The 23,225-nt window shown below is 38.4% G+C and overlaps 1 protein-coding gene across 1 annotated transcript in view; it reads right to left on the minus strand.

Annotated features, from left to right (window-relative positions):
• AOX1 (aldehyde oxidase 1) overlaps positions 1–19,878 on the minus strand; it is a 38,196-nt gene extending 18,318 nt beyond the window's left edge. Inside the window, exons 1-19 of the mRNA XM_071562463.1 lie at positions 19,793–19,878; positions 18,816–18,873; positions 17,759–17,855; positions 15,921–16,029; positions 15,258–15,384; positions 14,323–14,384; positions 13,658–13,738; positions 12,684–12,764; positions 11,462–11,606; positions 11,194–11,286; positions 9,485–9,636; positions 9,152–9,245; positions 7,316–7,425; positions 6,285–6,469; positions 4,983–5,145; positions 4,017–4,109; positions 1,897–2,066; positions 554–680; positions 142–264 (exon numbers count right to left, since the gene is read on the minus strand). Of these exons, the coding sequence (XP_071418564.1) occupies positions 142–264; positions 554–680; positions 1,897–2,066; positions 4,017–4,109; positions 4,983–5,145; positions 6,285–6,469; positions 7,316–7,425; positions 9,152–9,245; positions 9,485–9,636; positions 11,194–11,286; positions 11,462–11,606; positions 12,684–12,764; positions 13,658–13,738; positions 14,323–14,384; positions 15,258–15,384; positions 15,921–16,029; positions 17,759–17,855; positions 18,816–18,873; positions 19,793–19,852 (2,130 nt within the window). The 5' untranslated portion in view covers positions 19,853–19,878. The remainder of the gene's footprint in view (positions 1–141; positions 265–553; positions 681–1,896; positions 2,067–4,016; positions 4,110–4,982; positions 5,146–6,284; positions 6,470–7,315; positions 7,426–9,151; positions 9,246–9,484; positions 9,637–11,193; positions 11,287–11,461; positions 11,607–12,683; positions 12,765–13,657; positions 13,739–14,322; positions 14,385–15,257; positions 15,385–15,920; positions 16,030–17,758; positions 17,856–18,815; positions 18,874–19,792) is intronic.
• Positions 19,879–23,225: the final 3,347 nt, after the last annotated feature.

The following is a 23,225-nucleotide window of genomic DNA, read 5'->3' on the forward strand; positions in this document are numbered from 1 at the left end:
GAGTGGCTAATTGGATGTTCTTATTCACCTTGTTTCCTTGAAAAATCATATTTAAAAAGCAACTGAAGACTGTGAACTGCTGCTTTCATTAAGTAAATAGATAAAACAATTGAAAAAGGAGAGCAAAGAAATTACTAGTACCTCAATTGTTAAAACAACTGGTTCCAGCATTTCATACTCTATCTTCACTTTTGCAGCTGCTTGTTTGGCATGAACATCTGAATCCGCAACGACAGCACAGACAATCTGCCCCACACAAATCACCTGTAAAATACACACCATGTGACAGACAAGTGGGCTCACACAATTCCCACATGTGCTGCTGATACTCTTCTTTCATGTAACCACTATTCATATTTCCTTTGTAGAAGTTTTCTTCAACTTAAGACTTCTGTATTTTTAGATCATCCATGAAGCCAACAAACTATTAAAAATTCCAGTGTCACTGGAGAATCAAGGAAAATGCAGTATTTGGAAATGGATAATAGGAGGATAAAATGCTGAAGAAAAACAGTTACAATGAAGATCAGTCACAAAAGGATTGTAGTTATACCTTGTTTCTTGCAAATAGAATCTCCGGTTCATCAGAATAGTAAAACTCGTTTGCAGCAGGTACATCATGAGCTGTTATAACATCAAACACACCTGGTCCTCTGAGTGCCTCTGATGGATCAATAGACCTGAGTGGGATATGGGAAGAGAGAAGTGTAATTCTTCAGTTCTACAAAGCGTTGCACGGATGAAGGGAACACAACAGAGAGGTGTATTTCTTGTACTACCAAGATCTGCTCATAGGTTCAGACACACCTTTTCTTTCTGTCTCTGGCATGTGAAGAAGTGCAGATTTAAAATTTAAAATTCTACGATCCTGTTTCATTTCTAGGAGATACTTCAATGCAACAGGGAAGTCATTGACCTACTGGAGTGCCTGAAGTGCAATGATTTAGTAAAAATCACTGCACAATTATGATGTTATTATTGCAGCTTTCTAAGACCTCACAGCCTATACAGTATAAAGTATATATAAATGGAGAATGAATGGGAATGTATGGATGTAGAAGGGTCAGAAAGAACAGCAGAAGGTGTACAAGAATGACATGTTTTGTTAGCAGCTACTTTAGTAGGTCTCAACAAAAGTACAGGCATCTTCTCTGGCCACTCAGATCAGAAGACAAAGGACACTAAATAAATCCTACTGACTCAGAGATTGGGGTGATGTCATGTCCTTGATGATACCAGAAAGGGCACATCCAAACCCAGTATTTTATCACTAACCTAAGGATAAGCCAGGAAATATGACAAGGACTCTGCACCCAGCAGCCCTAGTCCTCTCTGTCATGACAATTAACCCTTAATAGACCACCTGAATACATGTCTTGGTGCTTGAATGTGGAACAAATTGCTAGAATAGGTGTATTTTGACAGTCTAAAAACATAAATGAAAACAGTTTTCTTACAAAATGAAATCCTCTTCCCTGTTTCACTCTAAAGGTCATAGGAGCTTTGCCACCTTGTTGCTGCAATGTTGCAATGCTATTTCCTGCATTTGGAACAATTTTCTTGTCTCATAAGTGAGTTCAGGTTTCAAGGGTGTGTTGGTAAAGCTGAATTTTGGTGTCTGTTTGTGCTCCATAGCTCAGCACTTTGTGGAGGTAACTGGGCTACCTCTGGGTCATAGGTCACAAAGAGTTCAGCATTAATAGCACAGTAAAATAGGGTGAGACACTTAAATCCAAACAGAACCTTCTTCTAGTGCAACAATATCACTCCCAGGATGCCAGGCAGTGTGGGTACCAGGCCCGCCGTTCTGTACACTCAGAACTCATTAGTCTGCTCTGAGAATCTCAGACAGCAACTCATGGCAACACTTTCTTCAGATACACTTTGAACACTTACACAATCTTAGCATGAGCTCTGGAACTAGTGACGACAGCCAGGAAAAGCTCCCCTTGCACAGAAGGAAGGTCATCAACGTAAACTGCCTCACCAGTGGCGTGTTTAATCCCAGACTGGTGCATGATGGGCCGTCCTACAGGATCCTGGGGAGGCTGACTGGGCTCTGTGTCCTGTACAGTGAAAAAAACACACACCCCACACCCAAACAGTTAAAGAAAGAATAGTCATGTTATTCTTACAGTATCCAGAAAATCAGATGACCCAACAACTGTTCTTATTAGCACCTTCTGGTTCAACATTGAAAACAGATGTGGCAGCAGGACCTGACTGCTGCTCCTGGGGATTTCTTCAATTTCATCCATTTCTTCTCCTATGGAGTCTTTCCAGAGAGCTGCACAGGTTTGTGTACTGGGGATTTTTTTTGTCCTTAATTATTTACATCAAAGTGATAAACACAGCACTTTTAAAGTTGAACACTTTCCTCTCTAACTGAATGGTGTCATGAAGTTTTAATTATTTTCTCAATTATTTTCATAGGATTCTGCTCTGAATTTTATCACTGTTTGGTGATACATTTTGAGCTACTTGCAGTGATTTCTAGGATTTGTCTTCCTCACTGAAAGACTGCAACTGATCAATGTAAATCAAAGAGAAAATGTTTAAACATTTTCTTCCTGATTTTTTTCCTGGCACCTGTGTGTGAATTTAGTCCCTTATTAATATTACTATGCTAATTTTTTTTGAAAGTTAATTCAGTGGTGTCAGTTAATTCAGCCACATCAACTAATTGTTGATAACTTCCAGAACACTTTTTCAATTTCTTAGTCAGTATTTCTCTTAATTTTCTCCTTTTCTACATCTAGAATTATTTAATTGCTTACAACTTAAAATGTTTTTCTTCTAAAGTTTCCATCACTCAAGTGTTCTGGCTACACATTTTTACCTCCTGCACTTTCTGGCACACTGTCTGCAATTGGCCCAAGGCCAAAACCAAACACTTTTTCCCTTGACTGCCTGAAGTTCCTCAAATGGGTGTCTCAACTTTTCCACAACAGATTGAGCAGGTATTTAAATCTCAGGATTTGCATTCTTTTTTCCCTCTGATTTTTAAAAGCTTAATAATGTTCAAATCAAGGAGTCCAGACAAATGAAAGGACCTTGCAAAAGCTAGATAGAAATTTTCAAGTGGAAAACCCCAGATTTTATGGGTTTCTGTATTTTGTTGCTCAGTGCCAATTGACTGAATTACAAATTTTTTCAATCTCTGTTGCTATTACAGCTGGGGAATAAATTGTTAAGAGACATAAAGATTTAGTTCCTTTGGCCTGGCCCCCTTTATAGCCTGCAGTGTCTATTTTATTTTAATAATAACTCTGAAGGAAGCTGAAGATAACAACTTGAATAAATTTAAAGCATTTAATGCTATTCTAAGGAATATAAATAAATAAATAAATGTTTACCTAGATTTCATTTGAATTTTTCTTTTGGTTTTCAAAACCTGGAGATTTTTACTTGTGAATTGAGGGTACCAAAATATTAAAAATTCTTGTGGGTGTTTCCACCGTGATCTAGTTATAAGGGTGAGCTCAGCAAACTAAAAATGTGTTCTTTGCTGCTCTCTAGTGCTGATTTAGGTTCCTCGTGGTAATTTGACCAACAGCCATCACACTCCATCTTAACTCCCAAATGTACAGTACAACCCAAGAGCCCCCTCAGATCTTAAGAAAACTGTATCTTAATACAACAATACTACAGTGACCCTGTAATATATGTATATATACTATACTTGGGCTGCTCAATCTTTTTTATTTTCTTCTCATTGTGTTCTGATTGGGTTGCACACTGCAATACACCAAGGTTAAGCACTCTGACCATGGAGTTTGCTCAGCCTATTTATCTTTAGAGAACTGTTTAGAAGAAGTGACTATACCCATATAAGTCTATTTTTGCAAATAAGGATTTCCCAAATGAGATACAGTTAAAATCAGCCACTAAAAGCCTGTTGTCTCCAATCCTTTGGAAAATCTGTATCTGAGCTTCACACCAAGAGTCATGCTTGAACAGTGATTTTTTACCAAGTTTTATAAAGCACAAAATAATGTTAGAATGAAATCACTTGCCTGGTATATTTGGATACTCTGGGGCATTCTGGTTTTGAAATCTTGTAGGACACTCCTGTGTTCCATAGGTATGTCAGGATAGTGGCAAGGATCCTGAAAAGGAAATTAATTACTACTAAAACTCACATTTTGAACATTCCAAATAAAAAAGCTAACAACCAAAATCACCAAATTCTTTACACAGGAAATTCTTTCAAGGCTCAGACTAGAAAGGCTCTAAAATGACAATTCTAAAACAAGTTGGAGTTTTTTAGATTTCACTAAATAGTATTTTAAAATACATTGAATTCAATAAACATGCTTGTTTAAAGTAAGCAACATGAAGCAGGGATACACAGAAGAGCTTTGTTCTGGGGCCTGATCAAAACTGGCACAGAACCACTGCTGATGACACTCCTAGTAATGGTCAATTACCTAATAATGGCAATTTAGAGTAAAGAGCTCAAGGTTACACAGAAGAAAAACATAAAATGGGCACTCTGCCTCATAAGAACAGATTTAAGACAAAAAAAAGTAAATTACACCTACAATGTACTGGGAAGTGCAATTTTAGAGTCCTTGTCTCCCAGTCATTCACATGAGAAGGAGGGTTGGTTTAACACCTACACTGGCTTTCCAAAGCCTTTATTTCTATACCACCCATTTCTGTTTTGAACTACAGACAGATGTAGTAAGATCTCTTGTATATTTTCTCTGAGCCTGGGAGCACAATACTGATCTATTGTTGCATTAACGTTGTTCAAATGTCTTTTAAAGGCTCATGTCCAAAGTAAAGATATCTGAGTGCCTAAATGTTAAATGGGCATCTCTCCATCAATCTCTTTGGAGTTAAATCCTTATGATATTCTGTAGATTTGAACCGCAAAGACAATATTTAGCACACTGTAAATGCTGCAAGCACCAACAGATAGAAAGAAAACTCCTTTTATTTGCTGGCACAAAAGCAGACATGGAGAGCTAATTTACCGTTCTGTTTAATGACTGCGACACTTCCAGGAAAAATCTGTAGAAGAAACTGACTGTCAAAGTTCTCTTATAGTCTATTTTTTCACCACTAGCAGAGCTTGGAAGAGCAATGTCTTTAAGAATGAATCTGCAAGCTTCATCCAACATTTGTTGATTCCAGTGTCTGTCAAGAAGAATAATAAACACAATTAGATCAGGACTGAAAAAAAAATACAAATTGCAGTCATATATTTGTACCATGGACCACAGGCATAATCGTGTTCACAATGAAGCCAAGATATTGATTCTAATAATGCCTGTGATTTTGAAAACAGTGTAGATCAATGTTGTTCACAGAACTGATCTCCCTTAAGCCAAAGGAATTAAGTGCTATGCCAGCACTTTTAAAATAAACAAATAAATAATTAAACAAACCCTATTACAGCTCTAAAGTTGCTTTAACAGTCATGAAGATTATCATCATTCTGCAGATACTATCCTATATTTGAAGAAAAGTAGATAACAATATTGATGCAAACTGTAGACACTTTCAAAGGATCTGATTAGTTGTTACATTTCCTGAAAAGGTCTTACTGAAGCATCTCATCGCTGTTAATTCTCCACAGTTACACAACCCTAGATACCAAAATATTAGTCTATTAGACTAAATTTAATCATGTAAAGCATCAAAAAATAATGAGCACTTGAGCTAGTGAAACAGTTGCATACTGAATGATAAAACAGGCCATTGGGACTCCACTTGGTATTGGTTTTAGACTGCTTGAATTATTTCCAATTTTTTCCTCTAAAATTTGGAAAAGTGCTGCCAGTTAGGAGGGAAAGTCAGGGACTAATTCCAGACATTGTTGGATCTTGTAGATGAAGAGATATTGAAAAGGTGAAGGCTTGACTTGTGCTTCTAACTTTCTTGGGCACATCTGTAGTTTTCATTTTTGTATCTTTTAAACCCAAACAGGACTCAAGAACACAGACACAAGGGGCTTATCAAATGCTGGGACACGGCACCATTTAGCAATGCGTGGGTTCCGGTGCACAACTGACCGATGTGTTCCTCCCGCCCCGTCTCACAGCTCATCTCTCTTATCTCTCTGCATACTTCACATGGGAGATGCACTTCATGTTCAAACTCCAGTGTAACAATCCTGAAAAGTCATTGCTAAGGCTTGACCAGATCATTTGCTTGAACATGGGAGGCATCAGCCAGTCAACGAAATCTCTCAGTACTTTCATGTTCCAAGGAAGTACAGCCAAGCTTTCAGAGTCCATTTATTCTAAAACATAGACAAGGCAGAGAAATTTTACCTTCCAATAAGTGTCCAACAGGTTTGTTTTGCACAGACTGTTGTTGACACAGCACCTCCATAGAAAGTGCTTAAATCCTTTATTATGTCTGTACCTTCTTCAAAAAGTACTCTCATCCCAGCACAGGTTATTGGAAGAGCATTTTCCCGTCTTGGTGCTTGTCGAAATGCAGAAACATACTCCCCCTGAGCAAGATCAGAGAGAAGTGCAGACATGTGAGGACTTGAAAGTAGAACTTTTTATTACACTAATGTGAAGCAAGAGAATTTAAAATTAATATGACAAATGCAACTTCCTGAACATTCAAGACCATCCACTTCCTTTTCAGGACCTTTCAGTAGCTTTACCATCTTTGATTTTCTAGCAACTCATCCTTAATCCTCCATCACCTACACAGTGTAGATGACCGAGATTTTTTCATGGTAGACAGCTGGAAGACAGGGACTTTGTGGAGTGGAGCTGTATTTGTAACAAGACCCAAAGTTTAAAGCCTTTAAAGTATTGCCAAACTTCAGTACTCAGAAAACATGACCCATAATTCCCTTATAAGAGCCCATATCCACTCTTGCAAACACAGTATCAGTGAAAGGCTATTATTCAGTTCAGCAACATTTATGGAACCACCACACACATGTCCATTCTTACCCCATTTTAAAGAAAAATCCTTAAGAGATGACAGTGCTTTACCTGCTTGATGCCAGCCATACCACAGGTGAGCAGCCTGCTCCGGAGAGGACAAATGGCAGCTTGTTCAAGACCCCCTTTCCATAAGAAAGTCTAGACAATTGCTATTGCCTTCATCATTTTAGGGCAAACTTTTGTCTGAATATTACTCTTTATAAATCATCACTGACTATCTGCTGATGTGTGTTTTTTGGCTGAAACTGGGAGATACTATGGCACTGAAAGGAATAAATGTAAGAAATTTAGAAAGCAAACAGTAGCAGTGCTAGTTTCAAGAGAGGATTATGCTCCCTGCTGCTCTTTATTTCATGGTCTTTAACTGCACAAAGCAAAACCAAACTACTTACCTTTATCGAATGGGGAATATGGACAGAGACTAAGATCTCTTCTGGTGTAATGGTATTGTTACCAACTCCATCTGCAAAAATATCACTCACAGGAATCTGTCGTGTTCTTCCTAAAAAAAAAATCACAAATCTAGAAATTTCTATGCAATTGTGCAATTAACATACATCAATCATACTTTGCAAGAAACACCTGCTGCCTTCCTTAGTAAATAATCACTACAGAGTTTACAATAAAAATTATCAGTGATATGTTTTATAAATTTCAATTCATCTTCTATAACATTATAACATCAGATTCCTAAAAAAGTGCACAATGACTCAAGTGTGGAACTTAACCCTGTATGTTTGACGCATGAAGTGTATTTTTTATTGTTCTTATGTGTCTTCTGTACTTTCCACATGCTACCTAAAGGGGTCCAATGCAATTTTAAATGAAGGATTTCTTATTACTAGACACTATTTGTCATGCAACACCCCATACCTGTCCCAAGACTTCTATAACCAGATAATCTTCTGTGCCTTTTTTAAAAGGTTCACATACTGGAATACTTCCCTCACTCAATGGACATGACACTTCATGACTGGCTGCTTTACAGCATTATTTTCTTCATGTTCCTCATGTTATGCTTGATGATGACACCATAACCTGTTCATCCTACAATATCATTTAGCATTAGAACTGCATTTCTCAAGTATAACTAATGTGACCACAAAGCTTTGCTAAAGGAATTTTATTTTGCTGAAGTGTGAATGTGAAAAAGAACACTGTTAAGAATAGCAGCACTGGATTTTTGTCTTTGCAATTACATCCAGAATACATTTGGTTTACATACATACAGATTATTGTCCAATCCCACCTGTGCACCTGCCAGGATCTAGGAAGGTCCATTTTCTCTTACACTGTGATTTAAGACAAATACTAACAACTAACAGTGCTTTTGCCATCTCCTTTTTTGAGTGATCCACTTTTCCAATGTTTCACTACCACCTGGTAGAAAACAATGTCTAAAACCTGTGAAAATGCCTAAAACCCCTCTCCCAGCAGCCAAGTACTGCCAGGTTAGAAAGAGATCTCAATCAGTGATCCTATTCATCACTCCAATAAATATGCACATCATTAGAATTGCTGAGTAAGAGGATGCAAATGTTTGTACTTTCACTTGTCAGAAAAAGATTCTGACAGGTATTTTTATTCTCAGTGACAAACCATGCAGTAAGAAGTAATGGAAATCAAACAGTGAAAGTTTTTGTGTATCTGTTCCAAGAAATCCTGTCTTAGAAACAATCCTTAAAGAACACAGGGTGTTGAGTGGAGTATTTTATCAACCTTCCAAAGGCAGTGTATGAGAAAAGAAGCAGGTAGAAGGTAATACATACACAGTGATGGAAGGGAACTGAGGGAAAGGGCATGGAAAAAGGTGCTGGATCAGGGTTTCTGTATCAGAAGTAAGTACTTGTGAGGAATGAAAAGCCAGAGTTCTTTGCAGGGTCAGAGGATTTTAAACCACAGCAAAGCATCAATTACAGAGAAAAAAGCTAACAGGAAGGTGGGGAGATGGTACACAGCTACTCAAACTGTAAGGTTTTATGAGTGCTTATAGTAATTCACTGCCCACAGAAGTACCTGTTATCTGGTTGGTCTGAAAGCTTACCCTTGACTTGGGAATATTTGACATGTTCTTTGTTTGCAAATTGCTCCTCCTGCAGATATGATCTTGTGTAAGAGTTGGAAAAGGGTTCCTCAGTGTGCTCTCCCTGGTTCCCATTTCCCCTCACCCCACACAATGTGATCCTATACCTCTGCCATGACTACAGAGACAAGTTATCTCCTCCTACCTCTTGAAGCCAGACTGAGCATGCAGTTGGTGGCTGCCAGAATAGGATTCAAGTCTGAAGTTGATTTTCTGCTTATGATGTGTCCACCAAACGACTTGGAAAAAAAAAAGAGATTTATGTTACCTTTCTCTGTCACCTTCATATTTTTATGTTAAGTGACAATACGTGTGCATACTAGACGTAAATTTATACATAGAGAAGGTTCAAGAAAGAGTTATTGACAGAAAATTTGTGGCAAAATCAAAATTAAAAATGGTTGTTTTACATGTGGTCAGGACCAATTTCCTATTTGCTACAATTTTTTCAAATTATTACAATGAATGCACAACATACAGCAACATTTCTTATCTGTTCTCCACCCAGAGTTCTTAATTGCTTCAAGACAGCACAGAAAACCTTTATCTTCTCTTCAGGGAACTCTGAGACTGCCTTTGTCAAGATGTCTTTCACTAGAGAGAGGCTGCAGGCAGCTCCCAGAGTTAGTCCTGTAATCAAAAATTATGAAAGCATAAGATGTGCACAGCTTTAACACCTGGGTTTTAAATGGTTCAGACTGTGGGGCTAGGACTGCTCATGTGGAATACAGGCAGGTATAAGGAGAGGGGTCTTCTTGTACTAAGGGATTGTGACTTTTCGCTTCAGGACACTGATGGTAAACTCTCTAGAAATGATAAAACCGAGCTAATAGCCCACCTCTGTTGGCTTCAAAATACTTTCAAGAGACTCTTCCTATTTTTAAACACATTTTTCATCATAATTTGATCTTATTCTGTCTATGTACATTCTAGCTATTCTCCTAAGGTATGGATAGGTAGCACTGGCAACAAAAAACCCAAACAGCCCTAACAATGAAGATAGCATTGTTTTTCCAACTGGAAAGACAATTTGTATGCATTTACTTGAGGAGTTGTAAGTTTTGTAAGAATATTTTTTAAATTAAGGCAAACAGTTCCTTTCTGTTCAAAGTAATTATTTCTGTAATATCTGAATGTTTTGAATGAACACTGGAATTCAATCAAAATATAAATCAAAATATATGTAACTTAAATGACTTTAAATCAAGCAAGGCATTATTAAATTTTTTGTATTTAACCAAAAATTTAATCAAGACATGTTTTGCATTTAAATCTGGTTAAGGAGAGGAAATGCTATTTCTGGTTGGCAAACTAAACTGCATATCTCTTGTTTCAGAACTAGTAAGTCTAACCTTCTCACACCCAGGTTTTATTTATAGACTTTAAAAAAAGCAGTAAACATTCTCCCAGTCACTTTCCAGCTAAGAACAAACTAGTCTTTGAATAGAATTGGGTGACTGATCTGAAATAAATAGATATTCTAAATGCAAACACTGAACTGTCAAATACAGTTCACCCCATAAAAAAGTGGCTTCAGGCATATTGCAAGTCATTTCATTTGATACAGAATATGACTTTCCTTAAAACTTTGGCAGTAAACCTGTACAATGTAATTTACATTTAAATAATTATGGTGAGTTGAAACCTATTTCTAGTTGTCATTTCTAATTTCACTACAATTTATTTAAACACTAAAACCTAGTCTAACTTCAGCTAAGAAAACTTCCATGCTAATCTTAAACATATAAATCGAGTTACACAACTTTTAATCTGCAATAATCACCACTGTTATGATTGAGAGCTAGATTAGTTAATACATATTAGCTACGTCAGTTTAATCACAGCCTCTTTTCTAAGGTAAACAGAGATGTCATGTGCTGTCTCTCTCTGTGGCTCTGTGTGAGTCTCTCTCTGCCATTCAGCAGAGTGTGGTACAGAGGACACAAGGCACATACTGCACGACAGCACCAGAACCAGCATGACCAGAACAGTCCCCCTTGCACTGAGGCCCAGGGCAATATTGCTGGTCAGCACCGCACTCCATCATGGAGACCAGATTATCATGCACTGGGGTGGTAGTGACAGAGCCAACCTTGCTCAGGAAGGAGTTGCACAGCACTTCACACCTTCACCACTATGGAATGGAGCAGGAATTTCCTATGTCTGAATAAAGCCAAGTCTACTGACCATCATCTGTGCATTTCACCACATTCAGATCTGGAACCCTTGCAGGAGCAATAAGAACTGGATGGAACACACCTCTGAATTTCATCTCAGGCCCTACAAGACAGGAACAGACTTAGACAAGAGACATTTTCCATAATGACAACTCCATCATAGTGGAATGTAAGCTTAAGGGTGAAGATACAAAAAGAATGACAAATGCAGCCCCACTCCTCCCATGCAGACTGGAGCTACAGCAACAGAAGCCATTCTAATTGTATACATTACATACCCACACTGGTGTTCCCAACAACAAGAGGTGCTTTGGGGTGGGCAGCCTTCAGATCCAGTAATTCATCCAAGCTTACAGGAGAAATCCATGTCACTCGCTCCCCATGAAAAAATAGAGTTCTTTTTGGTTGATTTTCAGCCATTCTCTGATGGGGAAATTTGGCAGATTTAATTAGGCATACAGACAGGTGTGAGGCCTAAGACAGACCGAAAGTCAAAAATGTTCTTAAATAATGGCAGTTCTACCAAAGCGTTTAGAATTGGACAAAAATGGGACAGAAATGTTATGTTTACTCTTTGCACAGTGGTGAAATTCTAGACTGTGTGGGTGAAATGTCTTCAAGTAATTACAAAGGGCTAATAAACAAGAGTGATAATAAATGATCCCCAAGCAGAAGATGTAGGAGTAGATTCTGCAATCACTAAAACTGTTAGAAAAGTGATTAAAAAATGCTTAAGCAGGTGTTTGCCCCTTTAGAGGTCACCAGTGACACTGGCAGCAGCATCCCTTTCTAGATTACAAATGTATTTACATCTCTGGCTGTTCTAGTGCTGTTCACTGACCATTTGGAAACAGTTTGAGAATGAATACTGGTACAAACACATAGTCCAGACCTCCTGTCCTACAGTTACCAACCCTTCTCCATAAGCAGCCAGAGAGTTACAGAGAGTTGTCTTTGAATCTCTAGATTGACAATAATGTAAAGCAAAGAGCTTTCAGTTTTTCTAGGCAAATACTGCTGTCAATAATAAAGGGGATTCCTAACAGTTTCCATTTCAGATGTTTATATCTTTGTCATACCTTAATCATTAGGGCTAAACACTCCCTGATCTGGCTGCCTTTCTGAGACTGACATTTTCACAGAAAGACTAACAAAACTATTAAGCCACAAAATGGGAAAAGTGCATTGTTTTGTCAATGTTAAAAAGTGTTTGCCATTCAGTTTGCTGCAAAGCATTTGTATCTTCACATGCTGCACTGAAAACCCATTTTAGTTTACTTCTTTGTCTTCTCACCTAACATCTAACTCAGCAATTTCATTTTCACAATATGGGTTTTTTGGTATGTGAATATTCAATAAGCTTACTGGAAAAAAAAGGAGTATAATACTGGATTAACATTAAAATGTTTTGACATTTCTTCTAATGAATTTCAACTAAGCAGGACTTAAGTATTAATTCTGGATGGAGCTAAAGAGTAGTCTACAAGCAGCAAAAGTTACCATTAGTTCTGGAGGAAATATAAGCTCCTGGGTGGGATCTAAGGGCTGGAATTCATCTGTTGAAAACAGGCTGGTGGAAACCTTACAAAGAAAGAGATAAGCAAAGACCAAGAATTTTCTCTCATCATTAAATTCATTCAACAAAAATAAGCAAAACCAAAGCCAAACCATGAGGCTCCCACTGAAGTCACCAGAAAAGTAGTAATTCCATTGTCTTTTGGATTTGTTGTTAAATTACCATGCATCATTTGGAGCTGCTGAGGTGAAGGACATGCTCATAACGGGTTTTTTAAAAAAAATTTACTGCTAACACAAATGACAGCACAGAGGCAAACAACTGAAGCAGTAAGTACAGGCTACCTGTAGCCCTACTGCAAGTAACTACTTTCATGACAACCTAAAGGACTCAAAACAAAAGAAGTATGTCAGATATTATTGAAAGAAAATTAAGAAAAAAGTGAAATATTTGTATAGATAAGAAATTTTACATAAAATCGCAATTTTTAAGAGTGTATCAGTTCTTCAGACTCCAGTCAGTAGTTAGATTCCTAAGAGATCTATGCTTACCCTCAGATCATCACTGATAGTTGACTTCAGAAAATTTCACATATGCCCTGGTTTCTTGCACAATAGAATTCTCACTGCATGAGTAGAGCTCAGACTATTAATATTTCTGAACCCAAAGAGCTGCTCAAATCTCAGCTCTGAAGATCCAAACTGCCTTATACCAACTGTCTGACATGTCTTTGCCTCCTTATAAAAATACACACAGAATCCTCCATTTTTCAAGCTATCTCCAATTTTTTTGTGAGGAACAATAAATTATCTTATTTATCAAATAATACTATGTAAGGTGGAAGACAAAAATGCCAGAGTATACTACATTTACTTTAATTACAAGAAAAAAAACTATGCAATATTCTTTCTCTAAGTTATTTGTTGAAATGGCATAGGTAAAATACTTGAAACCTTACCTTGTCTTCCTTGTCAAACAAATCATTTTCCTGATCCAAGCAACACTTCCCATTTGTTTTCCCTTGACAACAAATGGATTCCTAAAATAGGAATATCCCAGCAGTGAAATACTGCCCAGAATGGCAATGAGTTAAAGCTGGTAACAGTGACTCTTTATATTTCAATAAAGTTCTAGGTGAAGTTTAATAACAAGACAAACTACAAGGATTATGTGTTAAAGAAGTGATATTAAAAATAATTTTAAGTCATCGGTGGTTGAAGTCCTTAATACAAAATAATTCATACTATGTGAAATTCAGCTGACTTTGTGAGAGCACATATAGATGGCCTGTATTATTTCTTTTACAAAATGTTCACTCCCATTTCTTTCTCTGTAGGTTTCTGACATGCTGCATTATATGATAAATTACTAAGAATATGGATGCAAATTCTGCTTTTGTTCATGCCAGTATTAACCCACAGTAAACCGCATGGATTACTTCAGATTACTCTTCATAATCCATGTTAATTTGTGTTAATTTTTGTAATGGGTTAGACCACTTACTGAGACCTACATCTCTGAATAGAGGAAAGCAATGATCTTAAGGAAAATCCTAATGGCTTGTATGCACACATACATTAATGGGCCCAATCTAGTAATCCTGTCATCACTGCTTCTTCTTACCTTACAGAAGGTTTTGCAGGCATCAAGGATTGGCCTGTATCCAGTACAGCGGCACAAGTTCCCTGAAGAAAGAAAATCAGTCAGAAAAAGCTTTGCCCCAGAGCATGCGGCTTTATAATGCCATGTCTTGTGGTTTGAAGCTCAGCAAGTGTAAGGTCTCAGAAAGACAGAAAGAACACTATCACAAGACTTAGGGCCCTGCAGCTCCTGACTTTAAATGCTCTTGTTTCAAGGGAAGCATGAAATACTTGAGATCTGCACTAGAGTGAATTCTGAGTACAGCTCAGGGGAGAGTAAAATATTGTACAATATTGTCCACCCACTCAAAGTATTTTTCTCCTTCTCCCTAACTTTTTTTCTAGCGGTGAAGGAAGGTAGCATTACATGTCTATCTAAGTTCATCATAGAGTAACAGGAAATACCTTTGGCTCCACTGTGACTCTAGAGCACAACAGTTGACAGAAGGCTATTTTATCTGCAATGAATGGACAGTATCTTCAGTAAGGGAAAGCATGAGCATCTCTCTGCCTCATTTGTCTGGTTTATTCCTACTGCAAAAGGGCTCCTGTGTGAGCCTTATGACGTTCTCAACTCCAGACATAAAGGCACCTCAGAGACATTCAGATGCATCTCCTTACACCAACATGACATCATTTTGGCACATCTGAAGCACTTCAAAAGACACATATGGGGATGTTTTGAACACCTGTCTCTGAAACAATCCACTGCTCCATGCTTCCTTTTTCAGGAGAAAAGAATAGCAGGGAATACAAGGACTGCATCCAGTAGCAACTCTGCTGGGAAGCACAATTTGTACAGAGTACATCTATCCATGCATGTGTGTGTGCTCATACAGATTGGCACTCACATACACAGAGCATCTGAAGAAAATGTTCCAGGGACAAACCTGCACACTAAAAAGTGGCAATATTTACCAGCCAGAGCTGCAATCATCTGCTCTGAAGTTGGTTCTGGGTGGTTTCTTAGCAAAGTGTATATGGACATCACCATTCCAGGAGTGCAGAAACCACACTGGGAGCCATGGCACTTGGCAAGTCTTTCCTGAAATGAAATACCACAAACAGCACTCTGTTCAGCATTCATCTGCATTCTAACAAATCCTCTCTTAAATGGGAGATGTCACACTAAATGTTGTCTTCATAGCAAATCAGACTTTTTAATTAAAACACTTTAAACAATATCAAATAAGAGTAATTATTTTGGGTGTGATGCCCAGGCACATTTTACTAAGGAAGTTAACTAATCTTCAGTGGACTTCTGTCTTTTTTGCATTTACACTGAAACATCGGCTAAAGGGGTGTCACTGAAGATGTGCCATTAGTCCAAACAGAGCACAAGCCTGATCCATTCGAACAATCCTTACATACCAACTACTTAATCAGACTATCAGCATTAAAGCAAGGTCCATCAGGAGCCGTATGTCATCAGCCTTGATCAATCACCCATCCTCTATTACCATGTAGCAGGGAAAATAACCGTCATATGAAATTCCCATGTCCTAAAAGCAGTGCCACTAAAGCCTGCACATACAGAAAGGAAACCAGTAACCCTCTTACACAGTGATACTGTACTCTCACCTGAACTGGATGAATCCTGGTTTTTGTACTTCCAACACCTTCTACTGTAGTCACTGCTGCACCATGCAAGGAGCAAATGGGAAGCAGACATGCGTTGGCTGAATAGTGTCTTCAGAACATAAAGAAGAATAAAGAATATGATTTTATTATAATAAATGTGAAAATTACTTTTCAGTCAATCAAGACATGAGTTATACTTACAAAGGAGACACCATCATCATTTGGAGTGAGAAGGGATCACTCACTAGCTGTGCCTGTTGTCCCCAGTATAAATAACATATCTATGAGGACAGTTCCATAGAATTTAAATCTTCCTTAACACTTCAGTCTTTTCTAATTACCCTCTTGTTTCTCCTACAAGCAACCTGTCAACTGTATTTTGGAGAAGGAAGATGGGGAAGGGAGGACTGGTGTAGCTGTTTGAAGGAAGTAAAGAATTAGTGCTGCAAATTCATAATCCAACTTCTGATCGAAAGGAAATTATGATGTAAAATAAATGTCATACTAAATAGGAACAACATGCAAAAATGAAAATTCTTCAAAGCTTCTAATCATTATAATAGAAATTGTTTTTTTAATACAGCTGAAGTGTTTACTTTCAAGAGTCATTCTGACTGTTTTACTTTCAACTCTTCCAGTAACTTTAAACATTTTCATTTGCATTGCATTCACATGTAATGCAACTGTCTAAAACAACAACTGGGACATTTTTCCTCCCACCTAATAAACAGTTCAATTGACAATTATTTGTAACCATGTAACAATTTGATTGGAGTTTTCTCAATTTAAAAGTAATTTATTCCAATTTTTAGCTTAATGAAACTTGGGGTTTGAGTTTCAAAGTCCTTCTTTTTGTGGGTGAGGTGTAAGAGAGGGAGTTCAGCATTGAAGGGCTGGTTAAGACTCAAACTTCTGTCTGCTCTATCTTCCCAGCAGTCATATGACAGTGTGCTGGTTTTTGCTGGGATAGAGTTACCATCTCAGTACCAAGGATGAGGCTAAGTTTCTGATTTGTGCTGCAAACAGTGCTGAAGACACAAGGATGTTTAGTTACTGCTGAGCAGGGCTTACACAGAGTCAAGGTCTTTTGTGCCTCTCACCCCACCCCACTGTAAGGAGGCTGAAAAGGTGGGAGCACCAAAAAGGTGGGAGGTGACACAGCTGGGACAGCTTCCTCAAACTGACCAAAGGGATGGTCCATACCATACAGCCTCATGTTCAGTGTACAGGGCTGGGGGAAGAGAGAGGAAGTGGAGGGATGTTTGGAGAGATGGTCCAGGTCTTGCCAAGTGACTGCTACATATGATGCAGCCCTGCTATCCTGGGGATGGCTGGACACCTGCCTGATGATGGGAAGTTGAGAGTGACTTACTTTGCTTTGCTTGCATGAGCAGCTTTTGCTTTATCTATTAAACTGTCTTTATCTCAACCTGTGAGTTTTCTCACTTTCACCTTTCCGGTTCTCTCTCTCATCCCACCGGAGGGGAGTGAATGTGCTTAGTGCCCAGCTGGAGTTAAACCACAATATAGGGCTGCAGGTTGGAGCCACGCTCCAGTGGTCAATACAAAAGGTCTTAAGTTAATGCCTCCCAAAACCTGCTTGCAGGAGATGCCAGAATATATATGCAAATCCAGCAATAGAGTATGATACTTCAGCAAATTTACAAAACAGCTGAATCAATAATATTTTTCACAGAGTTCTCTTGGACTGAAGTGACCTTTCCTTTAGATTCTTTTACTATTAAGTATGTAATATTTTACAACTCTGCTTTTACAGTTTCCTATCTGGAAATGGTATCTACAGTCATAAAATTCTGTGCAGTTTCTGATATGGATACCGTATCTTCTTTGAAGCTGGCTCATAAGTTGATATCATCACTGTGCAGGCACCACAGCCACCTCCTCCACAGCCATACTTAGTTCCTGTAAGGCGGACTGAAAATGCTGTCATTAGGGAAAAATAATTATCTGGTTCCATTCTGGTCTTAATTCTGCTCAAAGACTTGAGGGCACCTCTTTCCTAAACCTCTAAGAAACACAGAATTGGTTTGGTATCAGAGCATATGCATCAGACTCCTTTCTATGCTGGATTAAATTTCTGAATGAAAATAAGATCGATGTTAAGGAATGACATGACCAAAATCCTGCTCTCAAGAAAACAGAAACCTTGATTCAGACTTATTTTGGAAGAGGAGTAAGTTGGGACAGGAAGATGAAGTGAAAAATAGTTTTCCAAGTGAAAATATTAAAAGAAGTAGTAGTGTGCAATGGGCAAACCAGCTATATATCTCAAATTCCAGTGGACCACTGAAAAGCGTGTCCCATTTTTTCCCAGAAGGCCCACTTATAGTCAGGATATTAACCTTGCACCTCATCTGAAAGATCACGTTTTTCCAAGAAGTGCTCATTTCTGTGAATCTCTGGCCAGTCTGAAGCTGTGAATTAACAAACAGCTGATTTAACAATTCAAAGCCGCCAAAAGGAAGATGTCTTTCTCCCTCTCAAAATTCCATCACACTCAGGGTCTCATCACAACCTCTGCCTTTTCCTGGGAGAGAGACTATTGCAAAGCTCTGAGACTTCTATTCTCTCAAGCTTTATGTACACAGGCCACAAAGTTTTTAGGCTTCTTTATGGGGGGAGAGAAGAGGAACACAGACAAACATGTAATCATCATACCTGAGGGCATAACTTTCTGTCTTTAAGAAACTAGGCTAAAAATACAATAGCTCAACTGAAGAGTATTTGAATTAAGAAAGAGATATCATTTAACACAGTTGGTTTATATTTAGAGAATCACAACTTCCATAACCTGGTAATTAAGCCTTGGATTAAAATGAATGAGAATGAGGCTTTCACATGAGTGACTTTAGAGAACAGACAACAAAAGGATACGCCTCTTTCGCAGGTAAGACAGCAGCATTTCTTCAGGATCAGCATTTTTCTCTATTATCTTCAGTAAGAAATTAAAAACAAGGTTTAAATAATAAAACAAGGCTTTTCAAAATTCAGTGCACAGACTACATTCTCTCAAAGCCAAAAGAGCATTCTTTTCTGGTTCCCTCTCATAGAACTAAATTAATTGCCAAACACTGCAGGAGAGTTTGGACTCCTTCTGGAAATTCCTTCTCAGGCAGATTTGTTTCCGGAAAAGAAGCGCCAGGACACCTTGCAACTACTAAAAATAACTGCTGCTCAGTGAAAGGCTATACGGAGGGAGCCGACCTTCGGCCACAGTAGACATAAAAATGCAGCAGAACTTTGCTACAATAGAGACAGCCCAAAGAACTAATGATTTGCAGATTTTAGAGTCTCCCTGGCACTTTGACACACTGCAATGAACTTGTAAGGCCACCAGCAGGAACAATTTCTTTTCTAGATTTATTTGTAAGAACTTTCACTTGCTGTAATCATCTGACAACAGAGAGCAACAGAAACACCCACATTCATGATCAAGTAGGACATTTCTTACTCTGTTGCTGAGAATCAGCTAGTTCCTTACAGCTGCTTTGGATCAAAAACCAGCCCTTGCAATATTATCTGTATGGTCAATAGTCCATATTTTGGCACCAATGTCAGTTATGCCTTTGAAAATCTGATACCATCAAAGATGAGAAGCCAGACATATGTAAATTAAAAAACCAGATTGCTTATCAGCCAAATTTGATACCCAGCTGAAAGTGCGTTTCACTTTGGCAAGTTTTTTCCCTCAAACACAGCCAAAAGGCAGTAGGATGCACCTGAAGGTTTATGTGAGGATTCACTTATACTCCCATGAACTCTGAGGAAGCCAAATCTGTGCCCACAGCCTTCGGGGCTCCTTCTGGAACAGCAGCCCCTCTTTCTCCACACTCTTTCCGGGCAATACTCACCTTCCTGCCGTTCACAAAGAAAACGAGCTCCCCGGCCGCCGCCGCCGCTGGCAGAGCCATCGTGCCCAGTGCCGGCCCCGGCGGACGGAGCGGGCTGGGCGGGCGGGGCCGCTCGGAGGGGCCACCCCGAGGGTAACACGCCCCTGGCTGCGCACCCAGGGCTGACCACGGCGCAGATCAGCTGCGGCATTTCAGGGGTTCCAACGCTGAGCACAACGCGCGCTTTCGCTAAGGACAGAGGTGTTCCTCCGCAGCAAAACACCGACATTGGCACTGCGAACTGCTGGGAGGGTCTTATAAAAGTATCTTCAAGGATAGGTTTAAATTGTTATAAAACCCAACAATGTGCTGATCATGAACTCAGTGGGATTTTTTTTTTTTTTGTTATATTTGCATTCACAAAGTAATTGGCAGTAACTTCCAGGTACCACAACCATTTGTGCAGGCAAGGGTTTATAAAACATTTTCCTATTTCTGTATAATATAAATATAAAGAATTAATTTCCTAAAAAAAGTCCCAAAAATCTTTATAGGTGGTAAACTTAAATATTAAATGTACAAAAAAAATAGACTGAGTAAACATGAGGAAAAAAAATCAGCTTTGATACTATTAAAAAAATTCAAATTACCTTATCCTCAGCAAAAATATCTTAAATATCCCTGGTAATCACTACAGGTTGATTTTTATCTTGAAAATCATGAGCTGTTTGAACTTCTTTTTCCTGGAAAGGGCTCCTAATATATCAAATCATCTGATAAAACAAGCACATTTAGTGAAAATTCAAAGGCAAAGTAACATTCTTTATGCTGCATTTATGCAATCATTTAGTGGAACAATTAAAAGAAATGCATCCTAGAAAATAACAAAAGTGAATTTTCCCTGTGTGCTATTATAGAACATCAATTTAAACAACAAGAAGAGTCAGACTGGAGAAAACAGGAGAAGAAGGGCAGTAGCAACAATGATACGATTTTAAAGTTACTTAAAATAACCTCTGTGCATCTTCTGGCCATTTTCTTTATCCTTTTTTATTTTGAAAGGTATCTGCACTAAAAGGAATGGAATAAATGAAGGCATAAAGACCTAGGCCTTAAAGCTTCATTGGAAATTACTTGCTTATATTTGGAACACTGTAGCAGTCTGGCTGACACCTGAGGCTGTGTGGAACAACAGGACTTTCACTGAAAAAATAATTACCACTATTTCCCAAAAGATTATTTATTTTCTAGGTAAATGAAGCATGTACTGCTTCTAGCTTTCAAGCCACAGGCAACAGAGAGCAGCAACCATTTGGAAAATCCACTGTTTTGCTGCTGCAGTGCCAGCACTGGGAGCACAAGCTGTAACAGGTGCTTCTTTGGAAGTTCTAATGGCACAGCTGGTGATGTTGATAAGTAGTGAAAGCTAGCAAGAAAATTTCAACTACAAATAAAACAAATTAATTACAAACTCGGTAAAAAAAGACAAGGAAAAATGCATTAAAATTTCTATGTGTAATTCTTATAAATATAACATTGAAGGAGGATAGAATCTTATCTCCCCAAACATTTCTGCACATCTTCATAATGGTCTGGCTAATGTAGTGACATACATAGCATGTTTCAGAAAGGAAAAGTCTGTTTGCTGAAATTTCTCAGGCAGTAATTTTACCAGCTCTGTTTTGCCATGCAGATCACAATGCCTGGATGAGAAGGCAAATTTTTTATTGGAAGAATTTTCATTCCATTGAATACTCTTTTTTCCTGTGAGGTTCTGTATGAAAACATCTTGCTGTCCTTATTGCTGTGCATTTACAGTCTTTTCATGGTCTCTGGAACTGGTGACCACATCTAGACAAGCTCTCTGTTTAGGGGATAAAGGTGCCTTTTGTAAACTACCTCACTAATGGTATACTTAGCTCCAAAATTCATATGTGAAATGTCCTACAGGATGCTGGGGAACTGCCTTGGGGCTACAGACAGTAATAAAGAAACCACAAGAGGAAACAGTTATGGTATTACTTAAGTATTTGTAAATAATACTTTCGTGCCTCAGTGTTTGTGGTTATAGTTCAATACTTACATAGAATGGACACACCTGACAGCTACATCCAGGAGTGTATTTTGATATGTATGACTCACTTTTCTGTCAAAATATGCAGCTGAAATTCTGGCAGCTCACAGCAGAAGGACACAGGTTCCTCGTGTTGAACTTCTTGAGATTCCTCTTGGCTCATTTCTCCAGCCTGTCCAGATCCCTCTGAACAATGACAGAACCATCCAATATTTCTGCCCCTCCCAGTTTTGTACCAACTGCAAATCTGTATAGGGTGCACTCCCTGTCTTGTCATACAGGTTGTTAATAAAGGTGTTAAACAGTGCTGGCCCCAGTACAAAACCCTAAGGAGCTCTAGTGGTTTGCATCCAGCTGGGCCATACACCACTAATCACAACCCTCTGGGGTTTCAACCCCTCAACATGCACTTAACTAACACACACTTGGTCAGCTTCTTTGTGGACTGTTACCAGAGATACTGTCAAAAGCCTTACTAAAGTTCAGACAGACAACATCTACTGCTCTGCCCTCACCCACCAAGCTAGTTGTAGAAGACTATCAGGTTAATAAAGACTAATTTCCTGTTTGTAAAGCAATGCCAGTAACTCCCAATCACCTTGTCTTTAATGTGTATTAAAGGACTGGTTTCTCCATCAGCTTTCCAGGTTACAATGAAAGTATGAAGACTACATTTTTAAAGAATTTAAGAACATATGAATTTTAAAGAATAGGTTATATTTTTAAGAATATGTATCTTTAAGAATATATTCTAAATTTAAGAGTATCAGTTACATCTCTTAAAGAGAGATGCAGTGTCCAGCTAACCAAAGAACTGGTCTCTGAAAATTTCAACAGTGAATGCCCTTGGAAAAAATATAAAAATTGGACAAATGCATAGTAAGGCTTCTCCAGAATCCTCTTCCAGCCTTCAACAATGTGCAATTCATGGACATCCTGTGCCAGAAGTGGTGTTTTTGGTAATTCCTCACAGATTTTTCCTCTATTTATGTGTCTGATCAATTTTTAAGCCTGTGCAAACTAGTGACATCTACTGCACACTGTGTGAAGAACCACCTGCCACAACTAAAAGTAACTTTTTTGTATCTCATTAAAAATGAAACTGCACCTTATCCAATGTAATCTGCAAAAGTCGTGTGGGCTGTGAGCCATAGCCCGCAGCATCTTCAAATGAAGTAATGCCAGAAGACTCTTTGTCAGTTTACAGCTCATTATGAAATGCAGAAGTTACTCATGAGAATCCAGAGGGAAAGGGGTACAAAAGCCTGGTAGCTGAATGGTGTGGTGTGGCTGTATTAATTGTCACACCAGCACCCTCAGTTGGAAACTCAAGGTGTTGCTTTGTCTGGATCCTATTTCCTATTGAATGTCTATTGCAGT

This window comes from Pithys albifrons, chromosome 8 (assembly GCF_047495875.1).
Source record: "Pithys albifrons albifrons isolate INPA30051 chromosome 8, PitAlb_v1, whole genome shotgun sequence".
Classification (NCBI taxonomy): Eukaryota; Metazoa; Chordata; class Aves; order Passeriformes; family Thamnophilidae; genus Pithys; species Pithys albifrons.